The sequence below is a fragment of the Acomys russatus genome, chromosome 29, assembly GCF_903995435.1.
Source record: "Acomys russatus chromosome 29, mAcoRus1.1, whole genome shotgun sequence".
Lineage (NCBI taxonomy): Eukaryota > Metazoa > Chordata > Mammalia > Rodentia > Muridae > Acomys > Acomys russatus.
Window position 1 is genome coordinate 34,116,446 of NC_067165.1, and position 20,871 is coordinate 34,137,316.

At 52.9% G+C, this 20,871-nt stretch overlaps 1 protein-coding gene across 1 annotated transcript; it reads left to right on the forward strand.

Annotated features, from left to right (window-relative positions):
• The first annotated feature begins 1,153 nt into the window (after window positions 1-1,153).
• On the forward strand, window positions 1,154-17,648 carry Aldh4a1 (aldehyde dehydrogenase 4 family member A1). Its single transcript, XM_051171084.1, has 16 exons — window positions 1,154-1,207; window positions 2,561-2,613; window positions 3,101-3,194; window positions 3,285-3,377; window positions 4,194-4,241; window positions 4,592-4,747; window positions 6,093-6,242; window positions 6,325-6,399; window positions 7,697-7,884; window positions 10,012-10,085; window positions 10,844-11,040; window positions 11,251-11,298; window positions 12,124-12,276; window positions 12,800-12,921; window positions 13,708-13,826; window positions 17,257-17,648. Exons 1-16 carry the CDS (start codon window positions 1,154-1,156, stop codon window positions 17,367-17,369), a joined length of 1,737 nt encoding a protein of 578 aa, XP_051027041.1. The 3' UTR covers window positions 17,370-17,648.
• The last annotated feature ends 3,223 nt before the right edge of the window (window positions 17,649-20,871 follow it).

Genomic DNA, 20,871 nt, shown 5'->3' on the forward strand with positions numbered 1-20,871 from the left:
AGTTGGATGAAGACCCTGCTCTGTGCTTCCTCTCCACATCAGGAGGATGGAGAACAGGGTCAGGTTTGCATCCTGGAGCTAGGTACCTGTTGAGTGAGTCCTGGAAATGTGTGGGGGAATAAACAGACTGGTGGGTGGATTAACACTGTGTTGCTCCTGTGGGGTAAGTATGCTAACTGCAGGAAGGAAAGAAGGAAGGAAGGAAAGAAAGAAAGAATAAAGGAAGAAAGGACAGACATCCTGTCTAGAAAGTCCTTGGGGGATTCTCCTAGAGTGATGGTTCTTTTATTTTTATTTTTTTCTTTCCCCAAGATGCTTTCTCTGTGTAGCCTTGGCTGTCCCCAAACTCAGAAATCTGCCTGCCACCGTGCCCAGCTTGAGCAGTGGTTCTTAACCTGTGGGTCATGATCCCTTTGGCAAACCTCTATTTCTAAAAATACTTACATTACGACTCATAGCAGAAGCAAAATTATAGTTATGAAGTAGTAACGAAAATAATCTTACGATTGGAGGTCACCACAGGACAAGGAACTGTGTTAAAGGGTCACAGCATTAGGAAGGTTGAGACCCACTGACCTGGAAGCCTCAAGAATGATCTGCCTCTATCTTCATCTAAGCCAGTGGAGTGGTGCCTGCAAGTCAAAACGAGAGCGAGCCTGTTGGAAGGAAGGCCTGTTATTTTTGGCACCACTTGACTCGGGCTCAACTTGATCTTTGAACCAGCCTTTTCAGGGCCTGGAGCCTTTCCAGAGCCAGAGAAAGCCCCTGCAAGCCTGAGGTCACAGCGAGCCTCTGCCCCGGGCCACCAGGGGAGGGAGGTCTATGGATTTCTGTAAGTGCTGACTTTGTCCCAGCAGAGGAATATGATCATGGTGCCGGGGGTGGGGGATGGGGGTGGGGGGCTGGTCTTTGGAGACTCCTGAGTCTTGTGTAACTCTAGCCAGAGCCAGTGGGTGAGGGATGACTGGGATGGTCATGCACAGCTGGAGACGACCTTTGAAGCTACACTGGAGCGTTGTACTTCTTAGGAAGCAGGCTCCAGGGTCCAGGCTCTGTAGAGGAGTAGGTAAGCTGGGCTGGCAAAGAGTGATCTCGACTGGATGGGAGTGTTGCCTTTGACTTACCTGCTTTGAGAGAGGACAGAGCCACCAACATGATGGGTGGCCGGATGCGGCCTGGAGCCCCGCTGGACTCGTGGAACCGTGGGGTAGATTATTTTTACCCTCCCCCTGTCAGCCCCTAGAAACTTCGGAGGCCACCTCTCCCTGTTCCCAGGACTACAGGAGGAGGAGGAGGGGACATGGTGGGTTTCTCGAGCCTTTGCCTTCTTGTAGCTGATTCCGTAGTAACCGTATGGGCCCCTTTCTCTTTTGTACTCGAACGACAGGAAGGCAGGACCGGGTCTGAGGCAGCCTCTGGCCAGTCCTCCCTACTCTTCTTTGGCTAGACAAGGGTGGGACCAAGGAATGTGCCTCGGCCTCGGGTGTGACTGTGGGGAGGAAGATGGACACCTTCTGCTCCCTGCGCCCAGCTAGATGCTTAGCTTCCCCCCCCCCACCCCCAAGTAAGGTCTTGCCAGCAAATGTCGCTCTTCCTGGTCCTCAGCCCTCTTTCTGCCTTTACCCGACGACCTCTCTGCACTTCTCTCCTGGAATGTGGCCTCTGGGCCATACCCACCACACGTACCCACCACACGCGGATTTGTTTTCTTCTCCTTGGCTACACCTATGGGCCTTCATGCTCCTTCCCATGAAAAAAGGAGAAACACATGGCCCGCCCCCTCCCTCAGCCTGGCCGATCTGCCCTGATGAGCACAGTTTTGCTCTGAGACCCAGAGAGAATGAAGCACACAGCTCTCCTCATCCTCTCTAAGCACAGTCCAGGCCACGCTGTACCCACAAAGTAGCACTTGGGGGAGGGCCTTGCTTTTCTGCCCAACTGTAGCTTCCGCTCTCATTTCCCGACAAAGCTCAGCCCAGAGCACTGCCCAGGTTTCTGAACTGAACTGTCCCCTCATTCCACCCCGCTAGAGCCTGCGGACACCGCCCCCCCCCCCCCATTCCGTCATGTGACAACCTTCCCTAGTGTCTTGCACTCAGTGCCTATCCAACCCTTTAATACAGTTCCCCATGTTGTGGTGACCTCCCCAACCATATAACTATTTTATAACTGTAATTTTGCTGCTGTTCTGAATCCCAAAGCAAACATCTGATATACAGGACCCCACCCCCACCCCCCAAAGACGTTACGACCCACAGGTTGAGAACCACTGATCTAGACTCTAATTCTGGGCTTCAGTGAGTCATTTATGTTATATGACTGGGAGACCTGCTCTGTCGGCAGCTCCTGTTGGGGCTGGCGAGGCCTGCCCTGGGGCCTGTGCTCGGTTAGTGTTGCCAGCATTACGATGTCCTCTGAGCTGTCCTCATTTAGAGAAGAAACTGAGGCCTTGGGGAACGTCTCATGTCTGGGAAGTGAAAGAGCTGGGCTTTTAGCTCTTGAATGATGGGCCCAGGGTGCTGGCTCTGTTCCCTCCGTCTTCCCCTCTTTGCACTCCTAGACAGAGAAGGAGGTGGCGGCCACAGTCAGCCAGGTCACAGGAACCCGACACTGGTTCTCTGAACATTAAAAAAATTAACCTCGGGGCTGGAGAGATGGCCCAGTGGCAAAGAGCACGGACTGCTCTTCCAGAGGTCCTGAGTTCAATTCCCAGCACCCACATGGCGGCTCACAACTGTCTGTAACTACAAGATCTGACACCCACAGACATACACGCAGGCAAAACACCAATGCATATAAAATAAAAATAAATAAATTATTTAAAAAATTAACCTCAGACAGCCATGTGGGTTTAGTGGGTTATTCTTGCTCAATGGCTGTAGAAACACTCAGAGCAGGCAAGTCTGCAGACACACAGTGGTAGAACTACAATTCCTAAGTCTTAGGTTCAAAGCCATTGTCTCCCCAAGCCCAGGACTTGCTTGCTTTGGTTTCTGCCACGTGGGCCAGCCCAGGAGCACCTGTGGAGACACAGGGACTGTCATGGTGACTCTAACCAGTCTGCCCCCCCCCCCTGTCCCCCCGCATGCTTTGTTCACAGGCTGCGGTGGAAACACACCTCTTCTCTGAAGGTGGCCAATGAACCCATCTTAGCATTCACACAGGGCAGCCCTGAGCGGGACGCACTGCAGAAGGTAAGCATGTGGGCTGCCCTCCAGGGTGTGTGGGGCAAGGAGCAAAGAGAGACAGGAAGTTCCAGTCTGTATTTCTGTTCCTCTCCCCAGGCTCTGGAGGATCTGAAGGGCCAGACAGAAGCCATCCCCTGTGTTGTCGGGGACGAGGAGGTGTGGACGTCTGACGTGCAGTACCAACTGTCGGTAGGTCTGCTGGGCAGGGCTCAGCCTTGCCTTACACCCAGGCCATCCCCCTGAAAGCTCACAGGCCTGGAGCTGTAGTCTCTGCCTGTAAGGGGGTCATTGCCCCCTCCTAGATTTTGAATTCCTTAGATGCCTAAACCTCTAGACTCAAAGGGTACCACGCCCAGCCCGCTCCTGAGTCATGCCGGAAGCCAGGAGCCTGGGGAGGGCGTGCATGTCCCTGGCGGTTTCTTCTTACCGGCCAGTTGCAAGCTAGGGCCAGAGAGCTGGGTTCAGCCCTCTAGAAAATCAGCCTGCCCCTTAGTGCACCAGGGAACTCCTGGGACTCACAGTCAGGGCTGGGACGAGTGAGGGCCAGTGATTCTACCTCAGGAGACCTGGGAGAGCACCGTGTGCTGGGTCCTGTTTGACAGAGCTAACCTACCTGTCTCTCCATTCCCCCATTGGCTTTGTGACTCTGAGCACAGGGCACCTGTGGAGGTCAGAGGACAACTTTGGAGTTGGCTCTCTCTGGCCACCTCTCTGTGGCTTCTGGGGGTTGAAGTCACATCACTAAGCTTGAGCAGCAAGCGCCTTTATCCGCCAAGCTGTTCTCACTGGCCTGTTGGAAGAACTTTTAACTGAGGCTGGGGGCACAGCTTCTAGGCATGGGTAGGCGCCGGGAGGTACCATGGCCTAATGGTGTAGGTAGATGGGCTGAGATTCAGACATGTCTGCCTGACCACAGAGGCAATGCTTTCCCTGAAAGGCAGAGTGATCTCTGGTCTTGGCCTTCCTTCCTTATGAACCGGGACACATCCCTCTCTCTCTTTTCAGCCCTTTAACCATGGACACAAGGTGGCCAAGTTCTGTTACGCGGACAAGGTGAGTCTCTGGTGCCCTGGCTGCCCCGGCAGTTGTGGGTGCGCCTCACTGCCTCTCTCCTTGACCCTGGAGAGTCTGCAAGCGAACTAGATATGTACAGGTTAACTTGTCACAGGTCCCTAGGATGTGGTATCACCTTAGTTAGGTCACGGGAGAAAGTGGGGCAGGAACTTTTGTAGCGGCTGACTAAGCTGGCAGGAGCCTAAGACCTCCTTGACGGTAGGAAAGGCTGTCTTTTAGCAGTGTGGGCAAGGCTGGGGAGCCTTCTCCTGGTAGCTAGTGTCTTTCCGGTCTCCTTTCCGTGCTCTGCTGTGTAAAGCAGAAGGCAAGCCCTTTACCTCTCTCTCCAGGCCTTGCTCAACAAAGCCATCGAAGCTGCCTTGGCTGCCAGGAAAGAATGGGACCTGAAGCCCGTGGCAGACCGAGCCCAGATCTTCCTGAAGGCAGCAGATACGCTGAGCGGTCCACGGAGGGCTGAAATCCTTGCCAAGACCATGGTGGGACAGGTGAGGATCGACAGGCCCAGTCCTACTGTTGTACTCCGTTCCTGTCACTGGACATTAGCTGCACATCTTCTGTGTGCCGGGAACAGTTGGGGACTTGGAGATGGTCTCCAAAACAAGGCTGAGGTCAGGATATAACGGGTTACCAGACTAGGCAGACTGGGCTGAGCCTGTGTGTCCTGCCATGGGCCCATCCGTTCCTGTCCCCTTGCTCTGGGCCAAGCCTTTGTCATTTTAGGACCATCAGTTGCCCTACCAGAAGTGGCCAGCCTTCTGACGTTGCTGTGTTGCTCTGTCATCTATAAATGTGTCAGGTTGTATGCATGGCCAGCCTGGGACAGATGGGCTGTGCAAGCTACAGGTTGGGCCCTGTGCCAGTCTCCCTGCCTTCAGCTCCTACAGCCCTCCGTGGGAGCTCTTAAACACCCACAACATTGTTTCTGCCTCAGGGACTGCCAGAGTTTTTCCCAGGACCTCACCACATTACATGCGGCTCCTCTACTCATCCTGCCTGGTTCTCTAATCATTTTTCCCTTCCCTGTCAGATGGTTCTGCCCATGAAGGAGTGAGTTTGGAGTCAGTAGGGGTCTGTGGGAAGTGCAGGCCTCCTCTGCCTCTGCTCAGCATCCCTAGGCCCAGAAGCGCCATTCTGCCCCATCCTGCAGTGTTCTGTTCCTTGTCAGTTACAGTTAAAGCTCAGGTAGCAGCGGGAGTGTTAAGCGTATGTGAGATGTGTCTTGCTTGATCTTCGTCTTTAAGTTGTCAAAGGGGTCTCCTAGGAATTGAATTTGAGAAATGGGCGCCTTGAGGAAGGAGCCAGAGAGAGAGAGTTCAGCTTAAGGAACCACTCTCCTGAATTCCTAAGAACTAACCAAGGCCCCAGGCTGCCTGTTGAGTCGCCCTTGCTCACCTTGTCTCCATGGTGAGAGCGCCCTCTGCTGTGTGGCGGTGGGATGACAGCTCCCCACTTTCCTTGCAGCTTTGAGCTTGTGACTTGAGTGACACTGTCAGGAAGATAGGCTTGTGGGCTGTCACACTGGGATCCTTTTTTTATTTAGCCTGAGAGTCTAAGCAGCACCCTGCAGGTCTTTGCCTCCTGGGCTCCACACTCTAATGGTAATGCCAAAGAATTAGGAGCCGTGTAGCTCTGCATGATGGTCAACAGGTGCTTTCCGGGCCAGTGTATACGTCTCTCTGACAGGAGGGTTGGATACCTGTGTGAGAATCGGGTCCTTTCCCTCCTCAGTTCTGGAGCCATCCTGGTCAGTCTCCCAGAGGTTTTTGTTCCCTTCTTGGGTCTGGCTCTGGCCTGTCTGCCGACACTGAACCTAGGCCGCCTTCCTAACAGGGCAAGACCGTGATCCAAGCAGAGATCGATGCTGCAGCCGAGCTTATCGACTTCTTCCGTTTCAACGCTAAGTTCGCCGTGGAACTGGAGGGTGAACAGCCCATCAGCGTGCCACCCAGCACCAACCGTGTGGTGTACCGGGGGCTGGAGGTACTGCAGGGCAGGCAGTGAGCCACGGGGCCGGCCTGCGGGGGAGCCTCGAGCTCCACCTCACCCTCTCCTTCTTCCTCAGGGCTTTGTGGCTGCCATCTCGCCCTTCAACTTCACTGCAATCGGAGGCAACCTGGCAGGTGCACCGGCCTTAATGGTAAGGACCCACTGGCGATAAGGACACTTAGCCGTGTCCCACATCGCAAACAATCATAGATCATCTGCCCTCAGTCATGGGAGAAGTAGAGATGGTAGCAGCTGGGGCCATGGATATGTTCTGGGTTCCGGCTCTTGGTTTATATTACATTATAGCCTTGTCTATTGGTAGGAGACCCAGGCAGACCCCAAGCTCAGAGGCACGGGGTCTCCTCCTCTGTCAAGCAGGAGCAATGATTTTGTCTGTGTGTGTGTGTGTGTGTGTGTGTGTGTGTGTGTGTGTCCGGGAGCATGTCATTAGGTTGCAGAGACTGAGACATGCTAGACACCAGGCAGGTTCAGCCAAGAGTGAAGCCATGGGTCTGAGGGCTGTTGCTGCTGGTGACCTGGAGTGTGCATACGTGTGGCAGCCATGCTCTGTGTGCTGATGTGCACCTGCCAATTGATTTATTTTATTTTATTTTTATTTTTATTTTTTTGGTTTTTCGAGACAGGGTTTCTCTGTGTAGCCTTGGCCATCCTGGACTCACTTTGTAGACCAGGCTGGCCTCGAATTCACAGCGATCCGCCTGCCTCTGCCTCCCGAGTGCTGGGATTAAAGGCATGCGCCACCATGCCCGGCGCCAATTGATTTATAAAGCAACGAGAGAAGTGGTTGCCCCTGTGTCTCTTTGCCACGGGACACCTGAGACGTACAGCAGGGAACAGATAGGGATTTGGAGGCTGGTGTTTGGGGGCCTGAAATGAAAGCTACACGCTCCGCTGCCATTGTTGGGTGAAAGTGCCTGTGCCTTGGGAGCTCCCAGTCTGAGGTGGAGGCTACCACAGCCCGGCAGGAAGAGAGCTGGTGTTGGGGAAGGTAGCCTGGACCTTAGGCGGGGCACATGTGTCCTGTGTGGGTGCACGGGGACAGCCTGCGATGCTGCACATGCTCTGACTCAGCACACGTGCAAAAAGTCTGTGAGGACTTGCCCAGCCACACCCAGGAGGGGCCCAGAACCCTGAGAACAACAGCTCTAGCCTGGAGTGAGGGCAGGGAAAGGGAGATCAGGCCAGGGTCAGAAGTGAACACTGCCCCCCACCCCCGGTGGTGGGAGTGGGGAGTGGGGCAGGGGTGAAGGGTGAGGGGTGGGGCCCTCTGGAAAACTGTGCAGATGTTACCTGAGTGGGCTTAGGTCGGGGACTATGGGTTCTAGTGGTTCCAGGTGGGGTGCCCGTGCTATTGGGTATGGTGGGGTACATTTGGAACGGCTGTTACCCCACCACCTTGTGAGTCATGTTGACCCCCTTTATGACAGGGCAATGTGGTCCTGTGGAAGCCCAGTGACACTGCCATGCTGGCTAGTTATGCTGTCTACCGTATCCTCCGGGAGGCTGGCTTGCCCCCCAACATAATCCAGTTTGTGCCAGCTGATGGGCCAACATTCGGGGACACAATCACGAGCTCAGAGCACCTCTGTGGCATCAACTTCACAGGCAGTGTGCCGTAAGTCCCTGGGGTGGGGTGGCGTAGGGCATGGGGTGGAGGGAAATGGTGCTGCTGTCTGGGGCTGTGACCCAGAGGTCACACACTGATCTTGTCCACTTCCTCTGTGTGACCAGGGGTGAGCCACTGTGCCTTTCTGCATGTAGTTTTTTGTTTGTTTGTTTGTTTTTCTTTTTCTTTTTCTTTCTTTTTTTTTTTTTTACCTCTCATGAATGTTGAGAGTGGTAGGTCCATATCTTGTTGAATATTTGACAAGATGGAAAAGGAGAGGGCTATGTGGGCTGGAAACACAGCCTGTGGCTGATAGCAGCCTTTTACCACAGAGGACATGAACGAGTGAGCCGGAAACAGGACATCCTGGGCCTGCTTCTTGGAGAAGGCACACAGATGGCAGATTGGTTAGGTGGAGGTGAGGAGGTGGGAACAGCGTCACAGGAAAGAAAAGGACACTAAACGGGCCTGGAGGCCAAGTGTGGCCATGCCTTACAGCGCATCATGATGTGATCATGTCCCCTGGGCCTGGAGGGTGGGCTGGGGGCAGGGATCTGCTCCCTAACTCAGCAGGTGTCTTCCAACCCCTTTCTGTGCCAAAGCTGGAAAGAAGTGAACAGTGAGGTCCAGGTCCCCTGCTTCTCATCCCCCCTCTCCCCCGTGCCTCCCTTAATCCCACCTCTCAGATATTTAGCTTAGGGGCTCCTAGGAGCCTTTCAAATCTGCAGAGGTGTCTGGGCTGCATGCTGAAGGTATCAGAAGACATGGAAGGTTCTAGAAGACGGTGTAAGCACAGTTGTTTCAGGGTTGTCCATTGAGAGTGTCTGCCTTTATTTTCTTGAATTCCTAACAGCCATGAGCTGGCCATGTGTAATTGGGACTGTCTTATTTTAAAACCCATATGGGCTGTGCTCTGCTTCCCTGGGTCTGCATGGTACCACCAGCTGGAGGTGGACAACACTTTCTTGGTCCCCCAAGTCCCACTTCAGGACCTGAGTCTGTATAGCCCTGGTCTGCCCATTGCTGGCCCACCTCCCCCTACATCTGTACTCTACACTAGGATCTGGCTGGATCTGCTCCAGGGGCCTGGTCAGGACGGTGTGGGCGCTAGGGCTAGGGACAATGGCCACAGACCTCACAGGGGTGTCAGAACCTAGGGCAGGGTACAGTGAGGGACAATGTGAGCTGGCAGTCTGCAGGACTGGGGTCTGGGCCCAAGGCGTTCTGACCTTGGCAGAAAGGGCCACCGGCATAGACACTGTCAGGGTATACAGGCGTCGGGGAAGTTGAGCCATGTGTAGGTCATTGACAGAGGAGCCTTCTGGGTATCTGGGTAGAGTTGACTGGGACAGCCCGGCGTCCCATTTTGCATCTGCCTCTTACCCTCTCACCATGGGGGACCTACACCCCAGGGTACCTGCTCCATACCTTCCCTTCCTGGACTGCTGGTGTGGGTGTGGGTGTGGGCGACAGCTTCAGGAGTGCTGATGAGGTCTTTTCCCCAGAGGCCTTCTCTGCCAGTGCTCGGGTCTCTGCCTGTTAGCAAGCAGAGTGGGCCCGCCCCCCGTTTGCCACGCTCTGGCAAGCTGCTAGGCCGAAGGTAGGAAAGTCATAAATTACCGTTAGCTGCTGCCGCTGGGTGATTAGCATTTTTATTGTTTTGTGGTGTCGGAGGTTGGTCACAGTGAAGCTTAGAGTGGCGGCTCTGTCTCTGGGGCGGCAGGTTGAGGCACGGCTTGAGCCATTGGTTTGGGGTCCGTCCAGGCCAGGCACTGGGCCAACAATGCCCCCCATAGCTACAGGGATGTGTGTTTCTTGTCAGGGACCGCCGCGTGCCCGGTGTGATCCTAAGTTCTGACTCACACCAGAATCCCTGTGCATGGAATTCGTTCTTGTTCTAGGTGAGGTGGAGACTGGGAGGCCAAGACCACACAGCCCTGTGTCAGAGCTAGGACCAGCAATTTCTCTTTTCACCTCTGGGCCTTCTAGGAGCCACCTTGCTCCCCACCCCCCACCACAGCTGCCACCGTCCACTTAGTTCCTCTTGGTACTTCAGTGACCCCAGCCTACCCCCTCTGGCACTTCCCCTAGGACTTTCAGCCCCTTCCTGACATTTGCTCTACTCTTTGGTTCCAGCACCTTCAAACACCTGTGGAAACAAGTGGCCCAGAATCTGGACCGTTTCCGTACCTTCCCACGCCTGGCTGGAGGTAAGCCCCACCTCTCACATGCTTACAGGGACCCCCCCTCCCCTTCCTAGGCCATTATGAGAGAGCAGGAGATAGAGTGGGGTGACCAGGGTCTTCTTGGGATGCTGGGAGTCAGCACTGGGGACTTCTCTATCAGCCTCTGAGGTGGCCCCCTTGAGAGCCACATGTGAACACGGAACACTTAATGATGCCTGTGTTGGGGACTGAAAGCTGTGTTCCTTTAAGCTGATGTTAGTAACACACACACACACACACACACACACACACACACACACACACACACACGCACGCACGGCTGGGCCTGCCATGGTGGATACCCCAGGTCTGAGTAGGGGAGCCTGCTTGTGGGTGTGGGTGTGGGTGTGGAGGGGGTACAAGAGAGGAGGAAGCAGGCAATAGGGTAGCAGGGCCACCTCGTGGACAGTGGTAACTCTTCCTGAGAAACCATTCTGTGATCCCCAAAACTTGATACATGTTGTGTGAAGGGAAGCCGGTGGAGTCTTCTACGGGGTTTCTCAGTACTCCATCTATATACTGGGAAAATATAACGAGATATAGAATGTTTCCCAAACTCCCTGGGCTACAGAGCCCCATTTTGCAAAAGTCCCCACAGACCAAGGGCTGTAGGACACACTTAGGGAGGTCTCCTTTCAGACCTCTGTCTGGGGCACACTTTGATAGTAGAAGCCTGGACTGGTGTGGGGCTGTGGCTCGGGGTGGGCTGTGGCTGATCCCTCCCACAACCCTGTGCTCTACAGAGTGTGGTGGGAAGAATTTCCACTTCGTGCACAGCTCGGCGGATGTGGACAGCGTGGTGAGCGGGACTCTGCGCTCGGCCTTCGAATACGGTGGTCAGAAGTGCTCAGCCTGCTCACGCCTCTACGTGCCACAGTCGCTGTGGCCACAGATCAAAGGGCGGCTGCTGGAGGAGCACAGCAGGATCAAAGTGGGCGACGTGAGTGGGGCCTCTGCTGCACCCAGCAGGTGGCTGATGGATTTGGGCTGCTGCTGTCTCTGCTCTTTGAGTGCCTCCCTGGGGCTCTCTCTGGCTCTCTGAGGCTGGGCCCTTCCCTCCGGGGCTCTGTGCACTTGGGGGTGGGCTGTGGGGAAAAGGCTCCCTTTGTCTCTGGCCTGCAGTGTCTCATCTCTCACTTCTTGTCCCCAGCCTTCAGAGGACTTTGGGACCTTCTTCTCTGCAGTGATTGATGCCAAGGTAGGAAGGGGTGGGGCACAGTGCATTCTGGGGGAGGGGTGCTGGGCAAGGATCTAGGACAGAGAGGGGCAGGTCCGTCATGGTGGCTTGTAACCAGATATACGCCTCCCTGGCCTTGGTCATCCATGGTGGGAAATTGCTCTCATCTGCACATGCTGCCACCAGGCTCGCCAAGCCCCTACAGTGCCTATGGGTGCACAATCTCATGTACGCACACATACAGGCAGGCTCACACATGCACTTGAGGAGGGCTCTGGACCCGTCGTGCAGACAGCCACCAAGAAACTTCTCTGTAGCCACAGCCACATGACCTTAGCTACCTGTGCGCTTAAATGTAAGCACAGCTGCTTATGCACCTTTCTTTGTGTTTATCCCAGAGTGTGTTTATTTGTTAAGACAACTGTGGTTTTTTTCACACATGTGCACACCCACATACTACATGCTTAGATATGTATACGCAGATACCATATACACAGCATACACACACACACACACACACACAAAATATACATACATACACAACACACGCATTCATACCACTTACGTGCTCTTACATAACACAGCACACACGTACTACGTAAACATTCACAGACACACCACTGCACACACACTCAGACAAAGACGCACACACACACACATATACACACACAGCCGCGTACTCTTTTGTCTCTGTGTCCCTGTCATGGCTTAGCCGGGCCTTATTACTAACTTCAGTGACTCCAACCTGCCCCACCCTTCCAGAATTCAGGCCCTTTAGGCAGAGGTTTTTGGGAGTGAGGGGGTGAGGGGGTGACTGTCTCTGACACTGCTGCTCACCTGCCTTAGGCCTTCGCTCGCATCAAGAAGTGGCTGGAGCATGCGCGGTCCTCGCCCAGCCTCAGCGTCCTGGCTGGGGGCCAGTGCAACGAGTCGGTGGGTTACTACGTGGAGCCATGCATCGTTGAGAGCAAGGACCCACAGGAGCCCATTATGAAGGAGGTGAGTGCAGCGGGCTGTTCAGGCACGGCCCTGCCGGCTTTCTAATGCTATCTGGTTTCGAGAGGAGGGATGGTCTAGCAGGAGTGCCTCACAGCTGGAGTGACTCTATCCTTGTCGCTGTCGGTGCCGGCTGTGGCCTGGCCCTCCGTTGCCACAGCTACCACAGCCAGTATGGCATATGGCAGCTGTGGGCCTGAGATGGGATGTTGGTGCAAGACCAGGAAAAACCCCAGCCTCTTGGTGGGAGAGAGGCCCCGAGAAAGGAAGATGCCTTTGCACTTGCAGCAAGTCTCCTGCTCCCCTGGGCCTGGCTGCTTCACTTTCCAGGGGAGGGCGTGACAGAAAGTTCTGGATCATCTGCCAAATGGTCAGGAAGCCAGGCATACAGAGACCACAGGGAACCTGGAGGAATCAGTCCCTCTCTGCCCCTGTTTAGGGCTGCTGTGTGGGTGGAGACCTGGGATGGTGGCCAGGACAGCCAAGTGGGGACATTGCAGGGACTGACCCCTCTCTCCTCTCCCAGGAGATCTTCGGTCCCGTGCTGACAGTGTATGTGTACCCTGATGACAAGTACAGAGAGACGCTGCAGCTGGTCGACAGCACCACCAGCTATGGCCTCACGGGGGCAGTGTTTGCCCAGGATAAGTGAGTGGCTTCACCCCGGGAGCAGAGCTGGTGTGCTGTCCTTGCCAGTTCAGTGTCATCCCCACCTCCTAGCCGCAGTTCCTGCTGATCCCTCCTTTGCTGTCCCTCAGTGCCCCCAGCTTAGACCTATAGGCAGGCGGCCCCACACAGGGGCACGCAGCAGTCTGGCTTGTTAGAGACATAGATGTCAGGAGCCCCTGGTGACCACCATGTCTCAGTCTCTAGGGACAGGCTTAGGGAGCTTGCAACTGACCTGCCAGGGCCCCTCTGAGCTAGATGACCACCCTGCCTCATGCTGCCAAGACTTGCTGCAATGGAGGCAGGTCTAATGTGGGTCCCAGGGTGATAGCCTTGATTATTTGCATTTTCCTTTTTCCTTGGCCCTGTAGCCACTGTATCTGTCTCAGAAAGAGTAGGGGTGATATTGGAGCCCAGGAGAAAGCACAGAGTCTGAGTGTTTGCTCAGCTTCAGTGAAATGGCTGAGTTGGATTGAGGACTTCGTGTCATCATGTCCCCTGCCCCCTGCCTCCCAGCTGTGGCCTGACCCTCTGTGGTTCCCACCCAGGCCACCCAGTGGCCCTAGAAGGGGAGTGAGCAGATCTCCTTCTCAGGGGAGAAGCTGAGCCTTGGAGACTAAGTTGTCCAGAGCCTACTCTAGCCAGCTGGCCAGTACCCTGTTCCTGCTATGGTTGCTTGCTTAGCCGGGAGGCCATTGTGGGCTGCCTGAGGGATTGGAAGCCAGACCTGGGCCTGGCGGCCTCTCTGATCACCACCCTGTCTCCTAGAGCGATTGTCCAGGAAGCCACAAGGATGCTGAGGAATGCTGCTGGCAACTTTTACATCAATGACAAGTCTACTGGGTCTGTGGTGGGCCAGCAGCCCTTTGGGGGTGCCCGGGCCTCTGGTGAGTGGGAGGCAAGGCCTGGTCATTATCTCCAGGGTGTGAATAGGAACAGAGTAGTGCCCAGTTGGGCGTGTGAGTGTTCAAACACAGGGGCCTTTCAGGAGCTTCCAAAAGATGGTGTCAGATCTCCTGGAGCTGGGGTTCTGTAGTTCAGGGGAGGAAACAGGCATCGGGGATGGCTAAGGACGTTATCTTCAATGCCCACACTTCTGCCACCAGGCTCAAGATCACCTAAGTCCAGTGCTGTCTAGGTCATAGGTGGGGGAGCCTGGGCCAGGCAATAAATTGCCAGCAGCTACTGTCCCTCTAGTGTCAGCCACCAGAACATAGGTTAATGAAAAATGGGATGTTTCTACTCATGTATGCAGCAGGTGACGGTTAAGTCAGACAGTCTGCTGTCTCGTCGTGTATGTGTGTGTGTGTGTGTGTGTGTGTGTGTGTGTGTGTCCAAAAGCATTTGAAGCCCTTTCTTCTAAGTCTTTGGAATATGTGGCATAATAGTTACCCATAGTCAGGCCAGGCGTGGTAGTGCATGCCTTTAATCCCAGTACTCAGGAGGCAGAGGCAAGTGGATCGCTGTGAGTTCAAGGCCAGCCTGGTCTACAAAGTGATTTCAGGACAGCCCAGGCTACACAGATGAACCCTGTCTCGGAAAACCAAAAAAAAAAAAAAAAAAAAAAAAGGTACCCATAGTCACCCTATGGTGCAGAATGTTGCACCCCAGGACTTGTTCCTGATTTATCTCAGTCTCCCAACTTGCCTGCCCTCTCTGCAATTCCCAGCCACTGTTAACCATCCTTGTTGCCAGCTTCTGTGAGATCAGCTCTTTTCGGAGCCTGGCTTATTTCATTTAGCATATCGATTCCTAGTTCCCTTTTTATGACTGAATAATATTCCACAGTGTATATTACCACATTTTCTTTCAAGTGCTCATCGATCAATGGACCCTTTGGAGGTTTTATTTTCTTGGCAATTGTGAAGAGAGTGGAAGTGAACGCTGATGCACAGATGTCTCTTCAACATGCCAATTTCACTTTCTTTCCTCACTAAATACACAGGAGGGATTGTTGTAGGGTTTTTTGTTGTTGTTTTGTTTTGTTCTGTTTAGATTTATTTATTCATTATTTATACAGCACTCTGCCTGCATGTGAGCCAGTGGGCCAGAAGAGGGCATCAGATCTCATTATAGATGGTTATAAGCCACCATGTGGTTGCTAGGAGTTGAACTTAGGACCTTTAGAAGAGCAACCAGTGTTCTTAACCTCTGACTCATCTCTCCAGCCCTTTTTGTAGTTTTTTAAAAATTTGTTTATTTTTATTTTATGTGCATTGATGTTTTGCCTGCATGTATGTCTGTATGAAGGTGTCAGATCTTGGAGTTACAGAGAGTTGTAAGCTCCATGTGGGTGCTGGGAATTGAACCTGGGTCCTTTGGAAGAGCAGTCAGTGCTCTCAACCGCTGAGCCATCTCTCCAGCCTCCTTTTTGTAGTTATTGTTTTTGTTTTTTTTCTTTTTGGTTTTTCGAGACAGGGTTCTCTGTGTAGCCATGACTATCCTGGACTCACTTTGTAGACCAGGCTGGCCTTGAGCTCACAGAGATCCGCCTGCCTCTGCCTCCCAAGTGCTGGGATTAAAGGCGTGCGCCACCACCTCCCGGCTCTTTTTGTAGTTTTTAAAGAGCAATTTCCAAAGCATTTCCCGTGATTCTGTACTAACTTACCTTCCTTGTACAAGGCTTTCCTTTTCCCCACATCTTCGTGTCTGTGTGTGTGTGTGTGTGTGTGTGTGTGTGTGTGTGTGTGTGTGTGTGTGTGTAATTAGTTTCTGTGCTGACTCTTTCTGGATGGTCTCCCCTTCACTGGAAGTGGGGTATTTACAGTTCCTGCATTTGCGTCTGTTATTGTTTGCTTTCTGTGTTCTGATGGTCTGCTATTGGTTGCCTATGTATTTACAATTGTTTTCTGTTCCTGGTTTTATAACCTCCCTCCCTCTCACCCCCCTCTCCAGTTTTAGTTTAGAGTGTTTTATCTGCTGTGAGCTACTCCTGTGTCTTTGAGACTGCTTTTACATCTCTTCCTGTGTCCTCAGGGGTGAAGTGAGTTTCCTGTAAACAATGTATAATTGGGCCTTGTTTATTTATTTACTTAAAATAAAAATTTTTTTTGATTGGGCATGATGGTACATGCTTTTAATGCCAGCTCTTAGAAGGGTCTTATAACATGGTCCTGGCTGGCCTAGAACTTGCTATGTAGACCAGGCTGGCCTTGAGTTTACATAGTTCCTCTTGCCTCTGCCTCCCAAGTGCTGGGATTAAAGGTGTGAGCATTTTTTTTTAGATAATTAGAAAAATTATGTAAATGTATATATATATGAGTAACAGACCATGTGTATGTGAATACCTGAAGAATCCAAAAGATGGTGTCAGGTCTCCTGGAGCTGGAGTTAGTGGAGGTTGTGAAACACTTTCATGTTGGTGCCGGCAACCAAACTCTGGTCCTCCGGAGGACCAGAAAGAGCTCTTAATTACAGACCGCTCTCTCTCTCTCTCTCTCTCTCTCTCTCTCTCTCTCTTTCTCTCTCTCTCTCTCTCTCTACCTGGGTCTTAGTTTTTTTGTTTTGTTTTGTTTTGTTTTTGTGGCTTTTCAAGACAGGGTTTCTCTGTGTAGCCCTGGCCAATCCTGGAACTCACTATGTAAATCAGGCTGGCCTCAAACTCGTAGAGGTCGCCCGGCCTTTGCCTCCCGGGTGCTGGAGTTACTGGGTCTTGTTTTTTTAAATCTACTGACTCATTATGACTTGCAGAATTTAACCCATTTATATTTAACTGATTGTTGATAGGTATAGCTTTTAGTTTTTAGTTTTAGTTTAGCTTTTGGATTTTAGTTTTATTATAATTCTTTCTTCCTTTCTTTGGTCAAGTGATTCACTCAAGTATTGTGTTTTAACTCCTATCTTTTTTTGGGGGGGGGCGGGTTGAGACAGGGTTTCTGTCCTGGACTCACTATGTAGACCAGGCTGGCCTTGAACTCATAGTGATCCGCCTGCCTCTGCCTCCCAAGTGCTGGGACTAAAGGCGTGTGCCATCACTGCCCGGCTGTTAACTCCTGTCTTGAACTGTCTGTCTCTCCCTTATTTCTAAGGAGCTGCTTGGCTGGGCAGTGTTGGTTTCGGTTGGTTTCTTAGCGTTTTGGTGCTGTGAGCCTCAGCCTCTCACCTGCCCTCTGGCTGTGGACACACTTGGCTCTTATATGCTCAGCAAGCCCTGAGGCTGGGAATGTGTTTAGTTTCTGCTTTACCAAGCCTCTCATCAGGATACATTGTAGACAGCACCTCTATTCACCCCTCTGGCTGCCCCATTCACCCTGTTAGCCCGCAAACCCCCTCCTCTCTCCTGATGTTGAAAACCACTGTGCATTCTCTTTTCCACAGGAACCAATGACAAACCAGGAGGCCCCCACTACATCCTGCGCTGGACATCACCCCAGGTCATCAAGGAGACTCATAAGCCTCTGGGGGATTGGCGATACTCCTACATGCAGTGAGCCCCGCCCAGCACCTGTCCTGTCCACTTGTCTGTCCGTCCAGATGACTGACATCTCAGCACTGACCCCCTTGCTCTCCACCAGCTCCTTCTGGACTCTCTACAACGGAGCTTGACCCTGTCCTGGCCACTGGGCTGATTTCCTTTCCTTGGAGTCGGGTGGCCAGGCTTTGGCTTTGGGTCATACTGGGGAGAAACATCTAGTTCACCCAGAAATCTCATCCGCTGTGGAACACCCTGGTGCCTGGCAGGTTCTTTACCTGTCTGCTTTACTCTCCTCATCCTCGGTCCGGTGGCTCAGAGGCTCTCAGAACAGAGAGAGAGAGAGAGAGAGAGAAAGAGAGAGAGAGAGAGAGAGAGAGAGAGAGACTCTTAGGACTCTGTGGGGGGAAAGGAGACAGCTCTGGTGCCTTGTAGCCTCATCACTCAAAAAGACTCCTGACCTTGGCCTTGGCCTTTCCACATGTTCTGTGACACGACATCATCCAGGTGGCTGCAGGGGTGGGTACCAGCTACCTTTGCCCCTTGGTCTGTGCTAGATCCTCCTGCAGGCACTTGTGCCTAACCATATGCCTTAGAGTCACATGCCTTCCTCCAGGGTGTCTGTGTGTCCCAAAGCCTTCATTTTTCCTGGCTACCTTCTGGGAGGGCCCAGTGGTGGTCATCACATACGGGCTGACCCTGGGAATCTTCTAGGTGGGCCTCCGTTCCATACTCTTGTCAGATGCAGCCAACCCCGGAGTGGCCAGAGTGAGCTCCTGGTTCCGTCCTGCATGACCAAATGTTTCTAGTGGCTTGAGGGTGTTCAGGGTTCCCCTTCAAGGACATTTGCCAGGGGTCCACATGGAGCTGGTGTGGCTGTCCCCAAGGGTCACCTTCTGTCACACTCAGAGGCAGGTACCAGGCCAGCTCTGTCCTCTGTTTCCTTTCAGGGTCTGCTTCCCAGGGAGCAGAGTCCCAGTTCCTGCCTTTTCTGTATTGTGAGGGGCTGGGGCATACTTACTGCCACCCAAGAAAGTACCAGATGCCTAATCAGAGTGGCAGTGCTTATGGAGGGAGCTGAGGGGCTTCTCTTTCCAAATCTAATGCATTGCCAGTGCCTTGTCACATGGTTTGAGGGACCAAGGGTGCTCTGAGGCTGGAGGGAGTAGCGACTCTGGAGCCCAGTGGCTGGGTTGAAGTAAGGGTTTCTGTCTCCTGCCAAGGTGGTCACCAAAAGATTATATAAATTCTCCGACCTTCCATCTCTAAAACGGTGGCGATTCCTTCATGTGCACGAGGATCCAGTGAGCTCTTCCATGTGGATTTCGAACGGCAGGAGACAACTTATCAAGAATAGCACCTGTCTAACCGTTGGTCTACCACCACCACCAAGTGCTGAGGTGGTGAATTTTATGTGTCAGTTCTGCTGGTCCAGGGTCCATAGAGACCTGGTCAACCATTGTGGGGATTTCTGTGAAGGTATCTTTTGAATGAGAGTAAGGCTTAAATAAGTGGGCTTTAATTTTTTATTTGTGTGTGTGTGTGTGTGTGTGTGTGTGTGTGTGTGTGTGTGTGTGTGTGTGTTTGTATGTATATGCATGTATGTACAGGTGCCCACAGAGGCCAGAATGGGAGGATTGGAACAGTTGGAGCTTGTGTTGCAGGCATTTGTGAGCTGTGCAGTGTGGCTACTTAGATCCACTGCCTGGTAGAGCAGTGAGCGCTCTTAACTGAAGAACCACCTTTCCAGCCCCAGCGTGTTTGTTTTGAGACATGGTCTTGCTATGTAGCCCAGATCAGCCTCGAACCCATGCACCTCAGCCTCCTGAGTGCTGAGTTTATAGGTGTATGTCTCCATGCCTGGCTTTAAGAAGCACAGCAGACCAGCACTGGGGAGGCATAGGCAGGCGGATCACTGTGAGTTCAAGGCCAGCCTGGTCTACAAAGCGAGTCCAGGGCAGCCAAGGCTACACGGAGAAACCCTGTCTCGGGGCAGGGGTGGGAAGCACAGCAGAAAGCCCAGTGGTGGCAGCTGCGAACACTTTTAATCCATGTACTCGGGAGGCAGAGGCAGGCAGATCTCTGAGTTCGAGGACAGCCTGGTCTGCAGAGCCAGGGCCAGGGCCAGGGCAGCCAGGGCTACACAGAAAAACCCTGTCTCGAAAAACAGTTAAAAGAAGCCCAGCAGGGCTGGGGAGAGATGGCATCGCCGTTAAAAGCTAGCCTCACAACCAAAAGGAAGCCCAGCAGATTGTTAGTGTGGGTGGGCCTTGTCTGATCAGTTGAATGTTTAAGTAGAACAGTAGAAGAGCTCGCCCAAGTGGGACATTTACCATCTGACTACCTTCTGGAGACAGTTCTCCCTGGTTCTCTGCCCCTGTCACCCTCCCTCTGTACCTCTCCTTCATCCTCATCTCCTTCCCTTATCCCTTTCTGCACCCTATGGCTTCTGTGTCCCTGGAGAACCTCAGCTAATATGCATGTCTCCTTACTATAAGCCCCACTAACAAGTACAGCCTCACTCCTTTTATACAGATGGGGAAACTGAGGCAGAGCTGGCATGGCACTTCCTAGGAGAGTGCTATTGCTGGGGTGTGGACCCACATCTGCCTGCTGTACTCCTGTGTTCACACCTAGTGATGTGCCACCTTGGGGAAGCCCAGTCAGTCGGCCCTCGGAACAGCCACTAATTCCTGCAGGAAGGAGCCGGTGAGGGCCTGTGTCCGTGGACAGAGTCCTGGGCTCAAGCTAATTGGTGACAGTCGTAACATGGGTGCCCTGGCTGTGACTCAAATAAGGAAAGATGACATTTATAGTTCTGTTTAGGTTTTGGTTTTTCTTCTTCTTTTTCTTTTTCTTTCTTTCTTTCTTTTTTTTCCCCTTTTTTGATTTTTTGAGACAGGGTTTTTCTGTGTAGCCTTGACTGTCCTGGACTCACTTTGTAGCCCAGGTTGGCCTCGAAGTCACAGAGCCCCTAGGTTTTGGTTTTTCAAGACAGGGTTTCTCTGCCTCCCTGAGTGGTGGGATTAAAGGTGTGTGCTACCACGGCCAGCTCTGTTTATATCTTTGAATGGTGCCAATCACTTGAGGCCATACCGAGTAGCTTTTATGGTCCTGAAGATGGACCCTGGACTCTTGCACACAACAGGCAAGCACTGTACCACTGAGTCACACCCCGGCCCTCTGGGAGCTCCTCTCCTGGTGACCGTACCAGGACATCATTTGATTTCTGTGGCAGGTCAGAGGTGGTGGTGGGGATAGCGGAAGGCAGATTTGAACCCAAGTCTGGGTGCCTGCAGCCTGTATTCTTGGTGGTGTGCTCCGTAAGGTGACTGGCTGTCACTGTCACTATATGGCCCTCCCATGATGTGTCCTCTTAACTGGGGGAGGAGGGGACTCAAAGCCACTGTTCCCCTGGGCTTAAGGCTGTTGGCCCCCAAGGACATGCTTCCTAACTAGGTTCCTGAGGCTTCCTATGGTCATCACTGTCAGTCCCCATGTCTTCAGTCACCCACAGAACT